Genomic DNA, 24494 nt, shown 5'->3' on the forward strand with positions numbered 1-24494 from the left:
TATAACTACTAATGCCTTGCTAAAGCAAGAAATGAAGTTATTACCCAACACAAGCATTACACATTACAAAAATGTGAAAAACAGTCTGACACCTCTTCAAATCTCCAATACCTAGAGAGTTAAGTTATTCCAAGATTTCTTTTGTTAAACTGAACCTTTTAATGCGCTAACTGGATTCTGACACCGCTTTTTAGGCGCACTACCTCTCAGACAAAATGTCATGCTAAAGTACATGCATGCAGTGTTTTAGATTGCTCTTTCTCTTTCGAAAAATAACCTGTCCTATTTTCTCTCCTTGTGACAGAAGCAGTGAACCATCTTTATTCTCCCTCCTAAGTTTCTTGCATGTTTATTATGAATCCTGAAATTAAGTGTGATAATAGTAAGACTCTCCATTTTTTGTTAGCTAAAGGAAAAAATAAAATTTTCTACTAGGATAAGGGGAGAAGGGTAAAAAACCCATGACACCAGCATACTGATGCCCATAGTAAAAGTCTATACACATATGCTTTTGCCTTTCTACAACATAACACATCTGTGTTTACTCTAAATCTAAAATCTAATCACATTTGGTTGGGGGGTTGATAATTCTCTGAGACTGGCATAGTCTGGTTTGGAAATTCACACACTTTTATGATTACAGATCATCTAAAGCCTTCAATATACGATATATGTCAAGCAAAGTCAATTCTTAGCTCTCCGTTTTGACAGTTTCCCTTTTAATCTACATTGCTCTATAAAAGCAATTCCCTTTTTTTAAATAAAGCTAAACTTAAAACGCACATAACTTTTGCCAGATCTCCCTACAAAATCTGCTGATTGTCTTTTAATTATCATCTTTCCCCATCAGGGACTGGAGGGATTCTGGTTCTTTAACAGATTTGACTTCAAATGTGCAAGTGACAAAACCTGGTACCTCAGGATAATCCTGACTCTCATTAGTGGACTGCCTGAAAATAAGCTGTTTTTTTGGGAGGAGTACAAAAACCCCATGGAAGAAGAGATGCTTAATATTTCAGCTGTTCACTGTCTCTTTTGTTGCAGAAAGCATCTTCGTGGTCACATGTGTTTGAAAGGATTAGGAGATGTAAGCAGTGACCCTCTGAGTGCTTCATACAGAGAACTGCAAGTTTGGGGGATTTTCAGTGCTCTGTGGTCTGCTGAGGTGCAGTGTGATGCCAGAGCACGTTACCTATCTGTGGGATAGCTATCCCAATCCGAACACTACCTGCTAAAACTCTTGTTAAGACATGGCAATTTGTTTTAAACTGGCTGCTAGTTTCGTAAGAGCCAAGACTCTTGGGTAGGGTTGTGAATAAGTGTGCAAGTCGCTGAAGAGCTCACCTCAGCAGTTCTTATCAGTAACTAGCTATCGACTGCACCGTATCATGATATCTATACTTTGCCCAATGAAAGTGTCATTTAAATCAATTTAATTAGGTTTGAGTTAACATCCCCTGGGAGCACATTACATCTTTGAAAGATATCATTCCAAGCAAGCAGTAGCTTCAGATTGGCACTGCTTCATTGGTTAAATTCATATATTTTCAGTTACTGTCATAACCTTAAGGGCTAAGAGATGTTTTAAAAAAAAAAAAAAAGTGTAGTCTGGAGCATAATGATGTGATAGCTGTTTAATAAACTGGCAAATATATACGTACTTACATCTCCCTACTATCATGCTGTATCAGGGTCTTGCTGTCTCTTTCAGGGCAGGGGGATTGGTGAGGAACGCAACTTGTTTATTAAATTTCCAACTAGAAAGGAAAAACATGCTTTTCTGTTACAGAAAGTCTTATATGGAATATTGTTATAATAATCAGAATAAGTTTAGTGTCATACTGATTGCAGTAAACGAGGTCTGAATTCGTAAGTAGGTAATTTTTAGTTTCAGATCAGAAAGTTGTTATACTGTCACGCGCCAGAGGAGGTACTTGTCCCAGAACATGGTGAGAGCAGCAGTTCAGCTCAGTAGTTGTAGTGGTACTCACCGATTCTGTAGCTAAAGTCATTCTCCCTAACCTCATTTTTCAGGAAATTACAGCCAGATCAAATGGACTCTTTAAAACAAAGTTATTTTAAAATTTATTTGATGGTTTCCTACTTAACAGTGATAGGCCTGCTAAAATAGCATAACGGGAGAATTGATTAAATTTACTGATGGTTTAAAGTCCAATTCCATGCTATTTATGTACTAGGGTAAGCTCTTTGTCTTTAGTGGACAGCTTCTGAGCACGTAACAGTAACCATGTTAATATGTATATATTTAAGCTGCCTTCTTGCACTTACAGCTGCCTATCAGAACCCTAATCTGATGATCTTCAGTTTACGATATAAAACATCATCATTCAGTTACATTTAAAATAAAAATGGAGTTCTAAGCATATCTTAATGAGTCGCTCCTTTTATTTTCATGTTGTGCATGAGAGGAGCTTATTTAAGAGTATGGTAACTTTAAACCATTTTGACTTTATTTTCTAATATTGTTGGATAGCTTCTGTTTTTAAGCATAGAACAAGAAATGCAGAAAGTGTTAAGTAACTACGACAGCTAGTTCCCTAAAATGAAGGTTGCCAGTAGTACTGCTGCTATATTCACAATTAGAGATGAAATCAATATATTTAATAATTTAACTCTTAAATACCATTGCAGAAGAGGAAGTTCAGTTGTTATTTTCCAAATGAGACCAAGACCTGCTGTTGCTACAACGATGGAGAGGAAGGAAGCAAAAAGCATTCTCTGTGTATTTCTGGCGTTTACAGGGCAGTTTACATCAATTCAAGATGTAAGATGAAACATGATGTCATTCTCAAAGTAAGGCGTTTACTATACTTCATCACCCATGTCTGAAGTTGTTTCACAAAAAGTGTAAGCAAATACAGATTACCATAATATTTAGCATATTTTCTCTCTTTAATTGTCCTCTCACAAAATCAGAGACTTTTTTTTCCCAAATCATTCTCTTTCTTACCTCACTGCAAATTTTATCTTTAAAGCGTGCTGGCTGTCATGGACAAGCATTTTGTTTCATCAACTACATCTTGAAGTAGAATATACTCTTTTAAAACCTTCCTGTTGCTGTATAATCTATAAAAATAACGGTGTGACCATTAAGGTAGAGGAACTGGCGGCATTTTAATATCAGTGTCAAAGATTCTATCCCAGGTTAAGTGATAGTAATTAAAAAGACGGGAGACCTGGAGACAAGTCTGCACAAGAGCCAGCGATGGAGCTGAACCAGCACAGCATCTATCGGGAATCCTTGGGCAAGGACACCGAACTGAACGGTGCTATGTAAACCACTAAACAGCGTCGTTTTGACACATGAATGTTACCATTTAATATACATCACAATCCTCAGCATTAAGAATCTCGTGCTGCAGCAAAGACTGAGGTATTTTTCAGTGGCACAACTGCATGGGAGGAATAATTGTGCAAGGCTAATGAAAGTGACGTAATCAATGTGCAATCATGCTTTCCTGTAAACTCACTTTGAATTTTACATTTGGTAAATACAGGCATTATATCCAAAAAGCATGTGACTCCTTCTGTAGACATGACTGACAAGCCCTGTGTGCAATGCGCTTCCAAAACAAACATGACTCAATACCTTTGGGTCGGTAACTCATACAAACAAGGAAGAATGTTTTTTGGTAATGTTCTTAGAGAAAGTAGCAACTCATATGTTGGAGAAGCAGAATCAAGATTGGCTTTATAAAAATCTGTATGCTGTGTGATAATTGTGCCTTCTTGTAGGATACACACAGTTAACTCAAACTAGTTGATTACTTTGCTATACTTAAGCAAATTTGTTATACGAAAAAATAAACACATTTTTGAAATCTACAGTTTTACCAGACCAGTGTGTCTTTCAGGGCGAGCACTGTGATAGCTACCTGTGACATAAAGCACGCAAAAGAAGAACAAACTATGTGATTTGTGGAACTTACAAAAACCCCTTTTTGTTTAATTTCACAGTGATGGAAACACAGATGTAAGTTCACAGTTGGCACAGTGTGAAGTATATTTTCATGAAGGCCAGGCACAAGGCTCTCAGCAGAAGTTACCAGTTAATACAATGGGGAGTCCCCAGATCCTAAGTTGACCCCTGCAGGTAGTTACAAACCTCTCGGTAGGGATCCTCTTACCTATAGTTTGCTAATTAACCAAAGAAATAATTCACTATTTCTCTATCTGTTTCACAACGTCAGCTTATTTAAAATAGAAACCATTTGTGCTGAGCAATGGCACAATATATTTGTCTTCTGAAAGGCTGAAAATAGGTTGTAAAAGACTGTTAAAAATATCCAAGGGGCTCATTAGGAAAGTGAACAGTCAGAGGAGTAACAAGTGCTACCTCCAAACTGTTCTGAAAGTGGTGTGTATGAAAGGTGTGTACCTATCAGACTGCCAGATGAATGTTACTTGTTTGGAGTTAAAAAATTAAAATAAAATAAAAATCCCACGATGACTGGATACTTGGTATACAATATATTCAGAAAAAGTATTTGAAATTCATGGATGAATTAGTCCCTGACTGGCTGAGCCACTTAAAGATTGGATAAGTTACGAAATAGAGCGTTAAGCGCTTGTTGACTGGCTATATTCTGACTAGCTCAGCAAACTAGGACTATTGAGTGTTTCATTGTGTCACAGGTTTCCTTATCCAGAAAAAGTACATTACTCAGCAATTAACTAAGGACTTTATAAGGACCTCTGGAGATTAAGGTTAAATAAGGTACTGAAGAAGAAAACACCCAGTGATCAATGTTTCTAACTCAAAAAATGCAAAGCCCCTATTTAATTCCTGTTTGAACTGGCTCACTCCAGAGCTAGTCAGCAACATTGAATGCAATTGCTAGAAGATCAACGAGCTGTTTCTTGTCCCATTCCTGATGTTACACATTTTCTGAGACTCATTTTTTTATTTTCCTTATGGGATTGACCTGCACTGCTGAAGCCAGTGAAGGCGTACACTGACTTGGACATAATGTTGAGAAATTACTCCTTTCTCCACTGAAATCACTTGTGAGAAGAATTGCAAAAACCATTTATCACACACTATCAAAACCCAGTTTGAGTAAGAAATCATGGATTGTCTCATAACACTGGAAGCTCTCCACAGGCTTAAGTTTGGTATGAACTTCAGAAAACAGTTTTAGAGGCTGAAAGGTTTGGGGAAGTTTTTTAAACATAGGAGATTTTATATGCATTTAAATTATATATAAGTATATAATGTTTTATATCTGCATACACACACACACGTGCACACATGCACAGAGCAGTCTTCTCCACGCTGGAAAATCCAGACGGTTGTTATCTCTAGCAGACCTTGAAAGAGTTGTCAAACGAGATCATGCCAGGCAGTAATTTTTCAGTTGCAGTGCAGTTTGTTAGCTACATTAAGCACTATAGTTCATACTCCTGCTCTCAGGGATAAGCCCACTAGAAAAGGAAAAGAAACTATGTAATTACCACAGGGTGAAAACAAGTGTTACAACAGCACCGTCCAGAATGAGGAAGGGTTTGTGTCTGTGCTCTGGTGTGTGCACAATGGTGTTTAATTGTCTGGAGAGAAGATCTGCTGAAAAATGCAGACACATTTCCCTCATCTAATGGCTCATGTGAAAATAAGCAACCTAACTGGCAGTATGGCAGTAGTGCATACCTTGTAGCCATGCTACTGTTATCGTTCATGAAATATTACTGACAAGAATCATTTCGGGGGGGGGGGGGGGGGGAGACAACCATTTTTCCAACCCTTTTTTGACCAGTTTAGCTACTGAAATCTTTCTAAAAGAAGTAATCCAAGACATGCTGCATCTAAAGTCTATACAGACGTCATACATCCACTGACTCTGAACCTCTTCCAGGGCTTAGTTTTGGAGCCTGAGATGCTACCTCATGATCAAGGGGCAGATGTCATCAGCTGGGGATGGGTCTGTGGAGCTGCGCGGTGGTGTCACACGACGCAGAAACAGAGGGTGCACTGCTCGCTGTGACTGGGGTTGGAGGTTAGGAGAAACTCGCATTAAGAGCCCTTCTCCCTCCCCAACCCTGTTCGCTAAAACTCACGCTCTGAGGTTACATCTTCATTTCACATTTAACTCTTAGGTCCACTTAGCTCAACTGAGAGAAGGCTGTAATGCAAAACTGTATTTGACCTGCACACAACAGAACTAGCAGCTGTTAAATTGTGCTCATTTGAGCGCGAGTCCCTCCTCCGTGACAGACCAACTACCTCAAATTGAAATTATCATGCACAATCAAGAGGTTTGTGCACAGGACTCGAGTATGGCATAACATCAGGTACAAGGGAAGCTACTGAAGGTAAGCACAGAAAAAAACAGAGCAATGGTTTGATCAGAAAGCGTTAACACACACAACGCCGAGAGTTAAGTGATTTTAAACACAGCTTTAACTGAATCTCGGTTAAGCTTTGCTTCTTAGTTACACAGCCGGCTGGAGAAGGCATGAGAACCATAGTACCGGTTTGGCTGTACACAGGCAGGGCACACAACCTCCACGCTACAGGAGGATGAAAGAAGAGGCCTGAAACTCGGCGCTCAAACGCCTGGAAAGAAACGGCCGGGCCGGGGACCAGGGGAGCCCCCCGGCTCAGCAGCAGGCACCCGGCGGCCGCCCCCTCCCTAGGGCTCGGCAGCTTCCAGCCCGGCCACGGGCGGGACCGGCGAGGGGGGAGGAAGGGGGCGGCGGGGAGCCAGGCGCCGGGGGCGCGGAGCGGGACGACGCTCCCCGCCGGCGGGCACGCGGCGCGCGGGGGAGGTAACGGGCACGCCGCCTCGCTCGCGGGCACGCCCCAACCGCCCTCCCCAGCAGCACGCGCGAAGGGCGGGGCGGCCAGCGCGCATGCGCGGCTGTGGCCTCCCCGCCCCCATTACCTGCGAGCCGCCCGCCGCTGTCGCTTTCTTTTTCTTGGCGGGGCCGCTGCCGGTGCCCGGGCTCGCTGGGCGCTTCTTGCTACGGGGCGGGGCGCCGGCGGGAGAAGAGGCCGCCGCGGGGATCAGACTCGCCATTTCTTCCCCCCGCCCGCCCGCCCCAGCCCCTCGGCGCCCGGGCCGAGCACCTCGGCGGGGCGGAAGCGGGAGAGCGCGCTCCCCCCTCCCCCGCGCCGGGCGCGAGGCAGCCCCGCGCAGGCGCAGCGGGGGCGCGGGCCGGCGGCGCTGCAGGCGGGCATGCGCAGCAGGAGCGGCGGGCGGCGACCCTGCCCTGCCCTCGCGGCGGGCGGGCCTTGTCGCGGAGGCCGTTAGCGAGGGGGTGGGTGGTCACGGCGGTTTGGCCTCCGCTTGTGAGGGTTTCCACCGCGGGCTGCGAGGCCGGTGCCTCAGCAGCTGGAGCGAAGCTCGTCGGAAGCAGCCTGCCTCCTCATCGCTTCCCCCCGCCCCCGGCCTGCGGTAGCCCGGGCCCCTTCTCGGGGGCCTGGCTGTGGCGGCGGAGCCGGCCCCGGGGGGAGCTCAGCGGCGCGTACCTCGCCTGGCTGCGCGGCCCCGGGCTTGGCCTGGCGCCCGCCTGTGTGGGAGGTGACAAAACGTGGCGAGCGTTGGGTTTGCTAACCGTAAGGAGGTAGTGGGTGTGCAAGGCTGGAAAGGGCGCCGTCGCCGAGCCCCATATGTCACAGAGGCTTTTCAGTCCTGCAGCGTGCACTTGTTTGGGAAGCATAAAATAAAAAGCGGTGTAAGACTCGACTGAATACACCCTGTAGTTTGGCAGATGGGGGACCTAGCCCATGTACAGTGTGAGCACTGGAGGACAGTGCTGTGTATGCAGGCAATTGCTGTCTTAGGCCTGCCTGAAGTGAGAGGAAGTTTATGCGAAGTGCTTTCAGACCACAGGAAGGGTCTGTGAGGTTCAAATGTGTCAGCTTTTCCCAGTTGCTCTTGATAAAACATGCAGCTGGTTTTAATTGCTCCCTTCAGCTCTGAGATCATGAGCTCCGAGGAGCCTACTGACAAGTGTTCTATGTGCTCCATACTTAAACTGCATAATCTTTTTAAATGCAAGTTGCAGGTAATTACAGTTGTCGTTAAAGTTTTCAGAATATGAGTACAGATAACTAATAGTGAATATCTTTCTGGGTAATGCATACTGTTACAGATTTGGTTGCTTCCACCCTGTTTTGATGTGGCTAAGGAACTGGTCCAGCAATTCTTCCTCTTGTTGGACTCTGGAGAAATTTTGCACCAGAGCAACGTATCCGAATAGATTTGTGATGATTCGGACTGTGCTCCAAAGTGTTTTCACAGTCCTCTTATTGTCTGTGCTGTTCCATACCCGACCCCAGAGAACTGGCTGGTGGTAATACGGGGCTGCAGACAGTTCTCAAGCTGCTTGATGGCTGATAAAACTGGTTTTAGCTTCTTTATGCTTGCATGCACCTGCATTCAACATATTGGTCAACTTATTACCATATTTGTTTGAGCTACCTCTGTGCTAATGCCTGACTACTAGGTTTCTAGCTGCAGCTGTATGAGATCCTGCCCCAGCACATGCCTTGTGGAGAGGCAGAGGTCCAAGAAGTTGATATTCAGGCATAAAAATTAGGTCACGTTTATAGACGGTGCTGTAATGGGGACTGAGCTTGGTCACAGTAGGGGTGCCAGGCCATGCTGCGTAAAACAAAAGCTTTGAAGGTGGCCTGAAAGAGAGTTGAGGACAAAAGCCTGGACTTCCAGGCTGTGTTCCAGGCACCTGTGTATGTGGCAGAAAAGCAGGGCAAGATTTGCTTTCCAGGGGCGTAAGCCAGGCCTTGTACAAACATCCAAGCCCCATCTTCTTCCCAACTGTAGTTGCTGTCTTTCTGTCTGAGCCTGCAGGCTGCCGGCAGCACTGCAGAGCAGGCTGGTAAACACGATTGCATTTGCCCTTAGTGATTGTTCTAGGCTGACGCGTGCTATGCAGTATGTGCTGCTTCTCGCTTCAGGTGACAGCCTCCTGTTGCATGCTCAAGATGGTGGCCTGAGTTTGAAATTAGCAGGGGCACTGGGAATTGCAGGGGAGTCGTGTCCCCTGACAAAGCCAGATCTGCTTTGCTGTGTGCTCAAAGCGTCGATCTTGCCTTAGTCAGCCTTTTTTCGTTCCCAGGGCTGGGTCCCATCTCTTTCCCACGCACATGCTGTGTGCTCAGCTCCCAGGCGTGCCCAATTAAAAAGAAAACATACCTTACCATAGGAATGTTTTTACTGAGAGGGGCATCTTTAATGCTTCTGCAGAGTAGATGTTGCACGTGAATCATGCAGAGAATTAATGTGCTGTGAAAGTTTTTAAATAGCACTTAGCCAGGCAGTTTCTTATCTGTGCCCATTTTTATCAATCAGTTTACTAAAAACAAAATCACAAGGCCCATGTGTATTGCAGCAATATTAAGTACAATGCAATTTTACACAGTACCAAACGCTTTACAATCCCAGAAGGCCTACAACTCATTGGAAAATAGCAATAATGGCAATGTAAACGGTGAGAATGTCTGCAGGGGATGAGTAATAGAATTAGGGATGTGGGAAGGGCTGTGGAGTTGCAAGGCTGCCTTCTCCCCACTCCTTGCGTGGCTGTCCACACCCAGCCCTGCTGAAAATGGACAGGTGGTGTTCTGGTGAGTAAGTGTAATATGTATCTTGCTAGGTTCCTGTTACACACTTAAATGAGCAGTTTCTTTGTCATGCGGACGAGGGCTCGCCTGAACAAGTGCAAATTGCAATTGCTAGTCTGGCTTAGTGTGACGTGGCTCTTCCTGCTGTTCATTTTGAACCGTGCTCGAGGTGAACACCGTTTCCCTCGCTAGTACTGCAAGGTCTATTTTTTATCTGCTGCCTCGCTAATAAGAAAATTAAATACAGCTCAGCAATAACACTGCATGCTCTTTGATGGGAGCAGTCACCCACCTGCCTGGTAGTAATAGTCTTAGTGAACTGGAAAGGCTCCTTGTACTTTTCTTGATAATACATGAGGAAAAATTCAGGAGTCTCCTGAAATAGGGAAGAAGATCAGGCCTCTGTCCCAGGTTTGTGAGGTGGGGTTTTGGTTTTGTTGTTTGGGGTTTTTGTTCACCCTTTGACTGGATGAAAATTGGCCACTAACAATAGTTTTCTCATCATGCAGAGAGGATTACTTCAGTGTGAAGCTGTCGAGGCGTATGAAGGGTGGTGGGTGCCTCATGATTAGGATAATTTATTTTTTTTTTCTTAGTCAAGGAAGAAAATGATGAGAGAAGAAAATGTTTGGAAAATTAGCAGAAGGATCTTTAGCATGAGTTAGGATAAAGCAGAGTAGAGAGAGCAAGGCCCTCAGCAGCCACGTTCTGCCCCTGTGCAGGCTGTGCCTGTGAGCTGTGGGGGTCCTGGGAGGGCTCTGCCGTGTGGGTGGCTCTGTGGTGGGCTGCAAGGCATGACATCAGGTGCCGGGACAGCAAGGACCGACCTGAACTGGAGGAGGATGGCCTACTATTATGAACGTCAGTAATGTGTATCTGGAGGTGCAGGGACAGCAGATGGAGAAGATCCATAGGCAGAAGCAGTTGGGGCACCATATGCTTCGTCAGAGCCGCTCCCTGCCCCGGTGCCAGGAGCGACTTCCCAGCGAGTAGAGAGTTGTGCCAGCTCCCTTCCTACTGGTACTGGTGAACCGGCCCAGTGGAGCAGCTGGTTGCGGTGGGATGCCCTCCGACTGCTGTGCGGGAGGAAATGCCTTGGACGCTTTCAGACCGAATGCATTGGTACTCTTCTGCCCCATCAAAAGGAAAAGGCCAGTCTCCGCAACTGTGAATTTATTCTGTTTGAAGCTTTGAAATTAAATCTCTCTCAGTACCTAATTTACATCCCACCTGGCTCTTTAGCTTCCAACATTTCTACTATTCTTACTTCTGTGCCATCAGAAGAATGGGGGGGTTAAAAATGAAGTTGTGGCTTCACTCATTGGCCATACTGCAGTTTATAAGATTGTTAGGTATCTAAAATGGTGCAAGAGAATATACATGATCCCTCTGTATACGGAATTAAAACGAAGGTTTTAAAATTCTTACGTAACCACTTTCTGCATTTGTTTTCGTATCTACAAAGTAGGGATAACTTTGCTAGATGGCAGGTTGAACTCAGTGTGGGAAGTTGTGGCAGTTGAGAAATATCTCCTTGTGATGGCTGCATAGTAATTTGTACCATTACAATTTCCTGGCAACAGTATCTGACAACTTTTCTGTTAATTTATCCATCTTTAGCAGCATTGCACAGATGCAATTTGTGATATAATTTGTAAGATTTTAACTCTTTAAAAAGACTTAAGTTTTATTTATAAAAAAAATCAACTTTTTTTTTTTTTCCAAGTTGTATATGTGTCTACTGGGTGTCATTTGCATTTTTATAGAGGCTCTAGAAAAAGAAAGGATTGAAGTTCTTGGCTTCACCGCTCTATCAGGTAAAAAGCAATGGATTCCTGCAGGGTAGCTTGTGAGGTCTGGTGGCATTTTGTACATTATTCTTTAAAAGTACTTGGAGGCTTTGATGACTTTTCAGAGCCTGCAGTGTGAACTCTTGTGATTTGCGTTTGTTCCCTGCAATTTGCAGCTGCAGGCACTGCACTAGCTTTGTTTAAATATAATGCCAAATGCCTTTAAAATAGGTATTTGAACTTTGGATTAAGGAGACTACTTTTGTAATATTAAAGGCCTTTTTACTGCACACATCAAATATCTAACTTTCAATGCAATCTTACTGTTTTGAAGTTTGGAAGAAGCCATTTCTATATTCTTCGTAACACAAAAAGAGAAGCAGGGTCTTTAGAAGTGCCTTTTGTGCCATTTTCCTAGTAGCCTTTCCATCTCAAAGTTTATTTTAAAATGTGATGAATTTGACACTTCAGAAATGAGCAGTAAGAGGAGAGTCAAAGTGCTGTTCTGTTTGCATTTTAGTTGTACTTTATTTGAATTTTTTAGTACTTACTCAGTAAAGTTATGTTGGCAGCACACTTGCCATTTATCAGTGTTGTTACCTGAAGTGTGGACTTCTGACCAAAAATTATATGCATGCTGTGTCTGGCAAGTTTAATCAAAATACTGTGTATGCAAGAGAAATCTAACCCGAAAGGTTATGTTAAATACAGATTTCACTATGGTAAAATAGAGTTCTACACTGGAAGAAAAGTTATGACGTATAGTATTAAGACTTTGATTATTCTGTTTGCGTACACTGTGAAAGGAAGAAACTTGCCATTGTGTAGTTAATGGAACCCTGTATTCTGTATATCCTGGATAATTATTTATTACACAATGTTTAACATATTTACCCACTGTCTCAAAAGATTTATGAATTAATTTATCACATTAGATTTAATCTTATCTTTTTGAAAGTGAAAATGGGTTAAGAATTTCCCTATTTAGTTTGCATTCAGATTCTGATGAGTGTTTTCTGCAGTTATTCATGTGAACAAGTTCTTGATTTCCGAAATGCTCAGCTGAGAAAGATAAAAATGTCATGATACTCATTTGCATAATCTTTAATGCAGTAACCACCTTGAAAACACTGTAGGTTTGTAGACTGAAAAAATGTGGATTAGCTGAGTAAGTAATCTGATTTATGAACAAGATCTTGGTGGGATGGCAAATAGTTTGGGAGCAATCTGGAGACTGAGCATGGTCATATAGTTAATTTATTAATAAATCTAAATAAAGAAATTCACAGAAATAAAAATGTTCTGTTGAATTCATTAACAGAAGAGGGGTTGAAGTCACTGAATAAATTGCTCACAGGAATTAGCTCGTGCATCTCTGCTTGTTAGGGCAAGTCTTCCAGTGCTATAGCACTTTTAGTTCTATAGTAATCTTGCATTTGCTTGTAGATTAAGGCTGTGGTATTTTTATTGCAATTAGGATATAAATTTGAGTAAGTTAATATCGCTAACTACATCCGAGTGTTAGTGGGCCATCTGTGAATGTTACCCGCTTTGCTCACTATTGTTTTCTTCATTAAAAAAAAAAAAAGATGCAAAGCGCAACCAATATGTGACATCTGCTTGATAACATCTTGACTTTGGTGGTTATTTGTCAGTCTCACTTTTTTTTTTCTCCCCAAATGCAAACTAGGAATTCAGGTGCTAGATAAACCACGCGGGTGGGTGCAGAACTAGTCAGACTGCACCCAAGGTCTGTGAGAGTCTCTGCTGAGTTGCCACTGTGCAAACCACATGATAGGAGAGACAAAAAAAAAAAAAACCCGAACTAAATTTGCAGGTGGTACCAAGCCAAGAGGACACTGTAGTTGGAGGATAGAATTAGAATTTAGAGAAGAGGTGTTTTTTTTTTTAAATACAAATAAATCAGCACAGACCAGCGCTAATTCATGCTTTATTTTTGCAGCCAGTGATCTTCAAGAGTCTGGTCAGTTGACCCTGGGAAATCCATAGGGACCATGTGAGGTGACCAAGAGAAGCAGATTGATACTGCTTAGTGTCAGTGTAATTTTGTGAAACTCCCCCAAAGGTCACCCCTTTTTGGGGAAAAAAAAGTGTTCTACAAGACAGAAAAAAATGAAAATGATTGGAACAACATAAATCATGGGTTGGGATAAAAATGAGTGGATAACAGTTGCAGTCGAAGGCATGGCAGAGCCCGGGTGAATTATGAGTATCATATGAATCAGCGGTATTGCAGTGCCGTGAAACATGAACGTCACACGAGCAGGAGGCCTGCAAGGCACCTTTCGCTCGTCAAAGCTTTGGTTAGGCTCAATTTGAATGCAATGTCTAGCTTGGGCATTACACTTCTGGACTCTGCAAATCTTTCCTATATTTCTTGAAGAGAATAAGAGGATGCTCTGAGGTCTAGGAAGCATGATCTGTGAAGAGTGATTGAGAATTTGGATTATCTGTGTGGCATAAGGAAGAGAAGGGGGCTGGAGGAGATTTCTGAAGAAAAGGACGGAGTGATCTGTTCTCTGTGCCCATTGTGGATGGACTCAATTTACTGAGTAGCATAGGCCATTCTTTATACACTAGCCATACTCCACACGGGGTTTTTTTGTGATAGTAATGCCCTTACCAGAAGAATCTGTTTTGTTACTTTCTGTGATGCACTCAAGTGGGTAATATGCAGAGGAATTTGGGGGAGGGAGCGGGGGGGCGGTGTTGGTGTTTGTTGTGGTGTTTTTTTTTTTTTTCTGTCAATGATTAGTTGACTGCCATTTGAGAGGGCTTGGGTTTTCTTTCTAGGTTTTGGTAGGTAAGTCCAAGGATATGAAAGGCCGTTGCAAGGGGGGAGGGACCATCTCTCTCCCTGTCTGTAACAATGAAGAAATAAAGGGATTAACTTTGCAGCAAGGAAGACTCAGGTTATATTACAAAGAGCTTTTTTCAGAGAAGGCCAGCTTCGCACTAGAATAGCTTGCTTTTGAAGGCTTTGAAAAACAGGTTAGACATCTGCCACAAAAGATCACGCACAACTGATTCTACCAAGAGACAGGAGAGTAGATTAGATGACCTCTCAAGAATTTTTCCAGTTCTGTTTTCTATGATTCTGTCAGTTCCATCGTTATTCGTAAAAGGCATGTGCTTTCACACAGAGAAGTGAGGATGTGAGGCTGGCCGTACGGGGTCAGACTGTTTAACCCAGTACACCATCCTCAGTGGGAGCTGAAAGCAGGTGTGTGGGGAAGACTGTACGAAGAGGGCAACTCCACAGGACGATACTTGTTCTGTAGATGGTTTCTGTGTATTTAGTAGCTCTTGGTAGATTCCGGTTTGATGAATTTGTCCGGTGCCCCTTGAACAAGTCTGAGCTGTTGGTGTTCACGGCATGCCGCAACCAGAAGTTCCTGCAGCTGAAACACCTGTGTGAAGACCCACCTCTTTCTCTTGGTTTTGAACCTGACCCCCTTCTAGCTTCATTTGGTGCTTTTTGGCTCTCATTTTTGGAGAGACATTAAAGACCCATTGCCACTAAAGACTTTATAGACCTTTACCTTATTCAGTCATAAACTTTTCTGTTCCTAGACTCAAGAGTTCTAGCTTACTTAGCTATTTCTTACAGGGAAGATAATGCTTGGATTGTCCTTGTTGCCTTGTTTGGAACATTTTCAGCTCTACTGTATATTCCTTGAGATGGAGGGAACAAACTGTACACAGTATTTAAGATGCAGGCACTCCATAGGTTGCAAAGAGATGTTCTCTGTTCTAGTCTCAATTCCTTTTCCAATAATTTTTTTTTTTGACTGCTGTTGAGCCCTAAGCTTATATTTCCATAATCTGTCTGTCATGACCTCAAGGTCTCTCTTCCTCAGTAATAGTGGTCAACTCATTGTATATTTGAAATTTGGACAGCTTTATTCTCCTGTGTATCTTTTTATGTTTATCTATATTGAATTTACTGTGCTGGTTTATTGCCTAATTACTAAGTCACATAAAGTCTGAATGTAGTTCTTCGTTATGAGCCCCCACCTTCAATACCCTAAATAATGAAGTAGCATCAGCAACTTTTGTCACCCTGCTACACCCCTTTTCTAGCTTGCTTGTAAATACAATGAGCAGCACAAGTCCCAGGACAGATCTCTGTGAGGACTATATACTACCCTAACTCTTTTAGGCAATTATATCCTATTTTTTGACGAGCTCTCTATCTGTGCAAGAACCTTCATTATTTTTTTGGTAGGTGCTTACTTAGGTTCCTTAAGCCTTCTGGAAATCGAGATAGATTGTATCAACTGGATTTCCACTGTCCATGTGCTTATGGGCATAAAAATATGACAGTAGTAGCAAGCAATGTGATTCACTTTTACATGAGAAATTATTCTTTTCACCAAATACAAATCTGTTAGTTTAATCACAGGATTATGTTCCTAGTTCTGACACGTAGACTTGCTGTGCTTTTTAATGCTCAGAATACGATGATTTCATCATCTGTATCTTCATTTTTGGACTACTGGAATTATAAATGGATGCATTTTACTGCTTGAAGAAAGATTTTGATGAAGAACATTGTTAACAGTGTGCTGTTGAGTATGTCATGTTACACAGTGAAAAGATTTGTGAATGCATTTGAAGCTTTTCAGTAGGCATGATTAGTATTTAAACAAACTAGAGTCTTTTTCAGCACTGTTTAGTGTTACGTTATTGCTGAGACTATTGACAAAAAGTAAGTGTGTCAGCCTGTTGTAACGTCCCTTTTATTTCCTAATTCATAGTTGAACACGGCTCAGCAAACTTGAGTGAAAGGAAAAAGAAAAGGTAGCTTCAAGTCAGGGTTGTGCTCCCCTGGTCATGTCCTTTGCTCCGAGTTTGGCAAAAGGACTGAGTTTACTCGCCTGCATTTGGATGGATATATACAGCCCTCTGCAAATGAGGAATTTTGCTTATTATTTCATTGTATGAGCAAGATGCAATCCCTGCTCCTTTAATGGAGAGGAGCCCATCATTAAAAATGTAATGCACATTTTTGTGTAATTAAAAATGGTGCATCTGAGTACTTTTCAAGGTTTTTCCCTTCCCCCAATTCCTTCCTTCCTCCAACACACTTCTGGCATGGGGGTGTGTTGTTTCCTGTAGCAAATATTGAGGGCTGATATGAACAGAAGATACTGCCTTTATCACCTTTCATCTTCTATGATTAAAAGCAAATGTTTTTTGCAAGATTTTGATTTTAAAAAGCGCTACAAATATAATTTAAATTCCTCTCCTGAAAGGTTCCAAGGAATCTGTCTTCTCCGGCTAAGGATCTGAGAATGCATATAATTATACCTAATAATTTCACCACTGTCAGATTAGATTGATTTTTAGTCACTTTTGTGCAGATTAGATTCAACTCAGGTGCTCAAATTGAAAGAAGGTGCGTTAATCTGCAGTGACGTTCTGTCTCTCCCAATTAGCGAGTTCTAAGAGATATTAGATAATGCAACTTTGATGGTGTGAAGCATTTTTGTTCTCCCGTGGACTTCAGTGAAGTTAAGGAGGTTTAGGCCTTCAGAGACAACCGTCAGCAACTTAAGTGTTGGGCCTACAAAAAAAGCATGAAAAACTAACGGAAATTAAGAATATTCCTGACAAATTTAAAGGCTGGGGACAAATGATGGAGTTTAAATTGAGGTTTTGAGGGAGACTTTTAAAAAAGATTAAATATCTGTAATGTAAGCCTGTAGTGTACGCATCTGTGTGCAATCAAAATATGTCTTTCAAAATTTTGATCAGTGTATTGACATTTATAATGTGTGTAAGTCTGCATGCAGTGGTTTATCTAATGCTGCATAACCTTGTTGTCTGGCATGTATGTGTTTGTGTAGTGTTGAAGGTTATGCACCTATGTCTTCAAACTGCGTGTGGTCAGATCATAATTTTAATTATTTTCAAAGCAATAGTACATAAGCATTGCAGAAGTGAACAGTGAAGGACAAAGTACTGAAAAATGAAGTGCAAAGAAATGACATTGCAATGTGTGCATGTCTTCTGATTTGGCAGAATTAATGCTGGCAAGGCTTTGCTGTAGCTCAAAGTATATGTTTATTGCTTAATTATCTCAGTTACTGAATATGCTTATTGCATAATCTGGGGAAGCAGTAATTGAGTCCATTACTGTAGATAAACAATTGCTAATTTATAGTCCTTCAAAAAAAATCTTGACTGTAAACAGATGTTACAAAATCTAAAATACTGATGCCATCTTACTTTTACCATGATGAAATCTTAAATTATTTTCTTAATGTGTGCTCTGCCAATGCTTGTTGAAAATTGCCAATATTTTCTTTTTATTTCTTGTAGTCTACTCCAATTATATTAAAATATTTTTTTTCCTTTTAACACTTGCCTTAATTTTTGGATGAGCTATTCATTTTTGTTTGTTTTTTTTTTTAATGTTGGTATTGGCTAATATCAAAAAGCCAGTTCTTTTTAATAACTTTAGAAGATTGGCTTTTGATTAAATGAGAGCAATATGGGATGTAATTTCAACTGATGGAGCAATGATGATTTTGTAGGCATGTAGGCCGTTTTCAATCTCCTACTTAAAAAGATATAATAAGTTCATCCTATTTTGGGAATGTTTGCATAAATCTCAATTTAGTGTTAAAACAAACGAAAAAACAAACCTGGTAGGAGCTCAATATTAATACCAGAAACAAGCTTGAACGATGAGATATAGGGCTTTTCCTGCAGATCATAATCCCTTGTAATTTTTAGGTTTAATTCCCTACATCTTGCCAGAATGTTAACCCACCTAATCCTGAAGCAGTGATCAATGTCCACTTTTATAAGGCTCTAACTGATTGTTTAAAATTGTACCATAGGTTGGAAAGAGGGAATTTTGCTGCAGCTGAAACAATCCATATAAGAAACAGGTTTGGTTGGGTGTGGGTTTTGTTTTTTTTCCCCTTTATTGGTGATTATGAATTATCCAGCGCTTTAAAATATGTAACTGCAAGACCCAACTGCTGCATCAGCAGGGATGCTACAGTCTTGTCTGAATGATTTCTGCTTGGATGAAGCAAGGCCTGGGCCGATTCCTCTTGGAAGCAGAGGAAAACTCTCCATTGACCATAGCAAGAGCTAGAGTTCCTCCCGAAAGAGGAGTTACTTTGTATACTCAAGTAGATTATGTGACTCTAAAATTGGAATTGGGACCTCTAATGTCTTATGACAATGAAGTTGCAACCTGTATGAAAGACTTCCTGTCTTCTAACCGCCCCCTCGCTTTGTTAGCTTACATATTCTCATATTACAATATATGCTGTACAGCAGTGATAGATTAGATTTAATATATATGAATATAGACAGATTTTTGTACGTATTTATGTAACTGGAAGTCACATGCAGACACGTACACACACACACACACATATATAAAGATAAACCTTCTATATACATACATAGAGGTGTGTGTGAGCGAGTGGATGTAAAAAGCACTCCAGAGGGCTCTCCTACTATCGTTAAAGTTTTGCTATTGAGTATAGTAAGAGAGAGTACATGCCTTCTGTTATGCAGAATTATTCTCCCAGTCTCAAGGGGCAATTTTGTATCTTATGTCTGCAAAATGAAACTGATCTCACAAATACTTAGCCCAGAAGTGTTCATTTAATCTTGGAAGTAGTCCCACTGAATTTAATGAGCCCTTAGATGGTAAATTCTTTGGGGCTCTTATTTTCCTTTGTGCCTTATTCAGTGGTAAGCACAATCTCCATTAGCTTTTACATTAACATCTACTGTTACTTAGAGCAAAAGGCTTTCAGGTTTTGGCTTGAAAATGCTAATTCAAACACATAGGCACAAAAACTCGGAGGCAAAAGACAACAATTAAATTAGAATTATTCAAGAATTACATTTGAAGAATCCGAGTTGGCTTTGTGAAATTTCAAAAGTTACATTTTTGAGTGCTGTTGATTTGGCCTTAATTGGGAAAAGAGTCTTAACAGCCATTGGGATTTTTGAGAGGGGAAGGATTGTAGACCTTAGATATTAAACACTCCGACCTGCTGATGAACGCTGATAGTCAAGGTAACTCTGGCTTCTGTGTAGCTGGGAGTAAGTGTAGAAAGCCACAGGTTTTGTTAGCTCCAATGCTGAAAGCCAAAGGTATCCGACTGTTACCCATCGGGGTCCTCTGAAATCCTTTCCAGTCAACAGCATTCTTCCAGCTGACTGCACCAGCTCTGGATGAGCCTTCTCTTCTGCATGCTTCCCAGATCACATGCCTAAAATAAGCTTCCTGCAGGCTGGATTTGCTCAGCAGAATTGATGTGGTCTGACTATATATTTATTAATAAGCTATATGTAAAGCACAAGCTCATTTTAGATAACTGACACATCTTTTTTTTTTTTTTTTTCTTCCCAGATGGTTTCAATCTTTAGTTTTAGAGGAGAGGACAATTCAACCTTGCCAGCAGAGAATTTCTAAACTTTGTAAGTTTATAAACTTTGTAAGCTTTTTGATTTAGTTAGAACAGCATTTATATTCTGGTGGTGTTAAACAACGTCCCACACTGACCAGAGCTCACTATGAGGCTTACAGTGCATGACCATATTCCTTTAGCAGCATGCTTTGAAAGAATTCATGGGAAATTGTGCAGGGTCTTTTAGGTATTTTTATCTTGAGGGTTACTCTGCTAGCATCTCTTTATTTTCTCTTCTGAGAAAAAAGAGAGAAGTAAGAAATGGAAGGAAGAGGGAGCAGTAATAAATATAAATGTAGGCAATAAAACCAAACTAGACTATCATTGCTATAGAAAATTAGGTGAGATGAGTTGATTTGTGTATTGGTTTTCACTTTAAAGCTGTGTTTGAAAGGCACATTATTTACTGCGTTGGTTTTCATGTTAAAAAATGGTATTCTGGCTCAGCAGTGCTGTCAAGAAGTACAATATGTCCCACCTCATTAAGTACCATCTTTTTCCTCTCCATCTGTCTAGAACAGCAGGAAAACTAGTTTTCAAATAGAAAAATAATCAGTTTTGTACATTTCCTTTCTTCACCTCTGTATCTGTATTCATCTAAAAATTCAATCACATTTCCAGGGAAGTGCCTCTAGAACAACAGTCCTAATAAAGGCTCCACTCGGAACATCAGGACCTGTTGTTCGGGAGGTAGCAAGGTGAGCAACTATGAGAGCCCAAACAAAAAATTACATTGGACACATGAGGGAAGGAAAATCTGCCTATTTAATAGAAATATAAACTGTGGTTGATTGACAGCATAGCTAGAAGAAATTTAGAAAGGGAGGCATTTCCTCCTCTGAATATGTGACCAGGAGGTTCACCGCTGTTTGAGTGTTAGAGGAAGTACAGCACTTCATGCCTAAAAAACATGATTTATATGGAAGTAAATAATGATGCCATATAAAAGAGAAATGCCCTGGAGGTTATTTGATTCATTGCAGACAGTACTGTTCAGATTAAGGGCCTGATCCACCATAACAAAAGTGTAATACTTCCCACTTGCTTAACGGAGTAGACAGCAGCAAACTGCAGATGCTGGCTTTACTGCTGGAACCAAGAGAAAAACAATTCCAAAAGCGAGGACGAAAAGGCAACAGCAAAAACATCAAAACATTGCCTATGTTTTCAGGTAATTGCTTTCATCACCGTTCAGCTTTTGGGAATTCCAGCATTCTTCAGGTTAAAGTAATTCTCCTCATGGGACTCATATCAATGCCGTCTCCTTATTCTTTACAGCAGCCGCTCAGAGGTCCTGCAAGAAATCAATTTTAAGCCTGCATTGTCTTTCTGAAGAATACTCCCAAAGACTGAATGAGGGGCTCTGATTAAACTTTTTGCTTTCAGAGGCCTCAGATCATACTGATACTGTTCAACTAGTTGGAGTAGTGATACTGAATGACTAAAATGGTGTTAACTTCAAAAGGTCACTCCTTTGCAAAGTCAGAGAGTGTGGCTATGGGCCCAAGTTGGCTGCTCACAAGGCTGAAGTCCCACATCAAAGGCTGGGTAGAAAATTGTATTTTACAGCTGAGGTAATACCAGAGGATGTGTAACTGAGTGAATGAGTATTGTTTGCAATACAAAAAGCAGCTTTTAAAAAGTAAATAAATACAGGTTTAGAAAAAAGCAAATAAGCTAGCATAATTTATTCCCTGCATCCTAAAATATTTACATCTTTGGTTCTATTGTAGACAGAAAAGGTTAGAGACCCCAGTGTGTAACAAAAGAAATAAGCATGCAAATCAATTGCAGGCAACAGACATCAGTTACCAATTTGCCACTAGGTGATGTTTAACAATCTGAGAGTAATGAAAGGAATTTTCAGGGAGAATAATTTACTGTGTTCTGGGCTATGCATGTGCTAAGGATGATGTCATAGACTGAAAGAATAATTATGCAGACCATAAATAGTCTTTCAGCTAGAGAGATTTAACACTTGCTTTGCAAGGCAGGAGTGTATCTTCGAATAAATCACTTTTCTCTTTCTCCAAACCCTTCTCTTTATCCAAAGAAGGATATTTCAAATCATAAAGCAAGTTTTACTGTTAAAACTCTGCTGAACAGTGATATACTGTCATGAAAAGCGAGATGCATCTAACAGAATAGGAGCGTGTTTTAATAACGAAGCACATGAATGGGAGGGGAGGTAAGACCTTGAATCCTTTTGGCACTATGTCACTGACTTGCTTTGCAACCTCAGGCAAGGCCCCAGTTTGTCTCCACAAAAGCAGGGTTTAACCGTACTTGCATTACAGGGTCATGTGAAGTTTAGTTAGGGTTTGGTGTGGTGTCTTCTGGCCTTGGGGTAAGTGTAGCCATTTGTCTAACATGAATGGGACTGAGACAGTTGGCATCAGCAAAAGCTGAGAGAACCTCAGGTGAAAAGTGTGGTGGATGTACAACGTGTTCACTTACCTAAGACTTGCGCTAACCGAAGTGCCAGTGTTCCCAATATTTAATAATACTCAGATCTTGTGTATGTTCAGATCATTAGACAAAGAGCAACACTTTGTTTAGATGCAAAAGTGCAACTTTAAAACAGTATTTTCGAAATGATGGTGTTGTGCTTACTCTTGACTCCGATGTAAGTGATTAGCCAAGACGCTGAGGAAATGCCCCAGAATTAGTACAGGGCAACTGGAATGCAGTTTATCACCCCAAGAAGGTACTCTGTCGCCTTCTGTGCCCACTGCCACCTGCTGCGTCTTGCTGTTGCCTTCATCAGACTGATGGGTTCACACAGAGGTTGTCGGACTTTGGAATGGTTCGAAACGGAAACATCACATTCCTGCCCTGTCTTTGACTTTCTTCCATCGTCTCTTTTCCATAGCAGGCTTCAAGGTCCCACTGGGACTTGTGGTATTTGGGCATTGTATTAAGCACTTTATCTAAGCTCTCTGGAAATACCTACTTACTGAGCTCTCTGCTCACACACATCTGCTGCTTACACTGGAAATCTCGTAGACTTTTCCCTTTTGCATTATGGGAAACCATCTCAGAAATGGCACTCTGGAGAGTTAAACCTTTTTTTAGAAAAGACTGGAGGAACAGAAAGGTATGAAAATAGATTAATATAAAATTAAATACATGAATTTACTTTAATGCTGCTGTGCTGGTTCTAGACTATATGTTCTATCTTTTTCTCATTTCCTGCTAAGTGTATAGCTCATTGCTTGCACAGTCTCTTTGCTTGTTACATGTGATGAAATAATCTATCTGTACTATCCACCTCTGCTAGGATTTCTGAACATATTAAAAAAAAATAATGATGTGGCTTATTTTTAATTTAACAGCATAATATTGGGGTGGGTCTGGGGGAAAGGCAGGGGAGGTTTCTGTGGCTGTATCGTGTAATAGGGATGAAAAGTCTTTTTCCTGGATCCACGAGATTACTCTCCAGGTAGAACTATTTGCACCGTGTAAAGGGTTAAAAAATGCAGGCAAGCCACAAGGTGGGAAGGAGAAGTAGATCAACATTTCAGGCAGATCATCTTTATTTTGTCCATTCCAAGCAGTGCTGCTTTGGCTGTGGCAGCTGCTGTAGCTCTAGGGCTGAAACAGCAGCTGCCAAGTACTACCTTGGGGTGCTGGATTTTTTTTCTCTAATCTCTCCATGCTGGGCTCGTGCTCAGTCACGGTGTATTCAGTTCGGGTGCAGGATTTAGGAATCAGGCAGTAAGCATTACAACAGTTCCAGATGGAGTGATTTTTATCCACCTTGTTTAAAATCAGTGCATTCCTGGAAGGAAGGCAGTGAATGTACTAATATCTAAGATCATTGCTACACAGCAAGACAGAAGAAAAATTGTTAGAATGCCCTTATTACTCAAATGTATCCTGCATAAAATATTTTATACTTGCATATACTTCGAGATTGTGGGGTAGAAGGATTTAAGAATAAGAACAGAGCTGTAAGAATGTTAGACAATTTCATAATACATGAAAATTGTTAACAAAGAAGTCTGAGTGACGGATTATTCCTTGGTTTTACAGAAAAGCCTCTTTATGCTTTGGATAAATTATTTGACCCTACACACATGTCATCCACTGGTTCCAGAAATCAAAACCCTAGGGAAAGTGTATGAATTCCTATGGTCTGGGCCAGATCACAAGGGAGAAACTGAATTAAGACATAGAGGTGATACTTGCCTTTTGCTTTTGCCAGCAGCCCACGTGTCCACAAAGCTCACCTGCAGCAATCAAGTATTGCCAGTACATTCCAATTAAACACACACTTAAGTGGAGACCTAGCTGAGGGTGATCTACAGGATTATTGCCTCTGTAGACCTCTGCAGGTTACAGAGAAAAAGTGAACTGCTAATCACCTTTGCATTGAAAAGAGAAAATAAACCCAATTTCAGCTGGAAGCTGAGGAGGTGCCACCATGTGTTTGTAGTGGCCCTTGTAATCTTTTCCTGGGTACCCACTTTGGGGGGGTGCCAGAGAGAGGATTTGAAGCTAGACAGACCTTTGGTCTGACCCAAGCCATCCACTCCTGCAGGCATAGCTCATTTGCAGTGTCATTTAGGTAAATGGTAAATGTAATTAAATCATTGAATTGCAGTGGGTGTTGACCATTTTAAA

General features: G+C 41.3%; 1 protein-coding gene across 1 annotated transcript in view; it reads right to left on the bottom strand.

Annotated features, from left to right (window-relative positions):
• INO80C (INO80 complex subunit C) overlaps window positions 1–7137 on the bottom strand; it is a 33902-nt gene extending 26765 nt beyond the window's left edge. Inside the window, exon 1 of the mRNA XM_082327144.1 lies at window positions 6903–7137. Within this exon, the coding sequence (XP_082183270.1) occupies window positions 6903–7037 (135 nt within the window). The 5' untranslated portion in view covers window positions 7038–7137. The remainder of the gene's footprint in view (window positions 1–6902) is intronic.
• Window positions 7138–24494: the final 17357 nt, after the last annotated feature.

The sequence above is a fragment of the Platalea leucorodia genome, assembly GCF_965183815.1.
Source record: "Platalea leucorodia genome assembly, chromosome: 1".
In the NCBI taxonomy this organism is placed as follows: Eukaryota; Metazoa; Chordata; class Aves; order Pelecaniformes; family Threskiornithidae; genus Platalea; species Platalea leucorodia.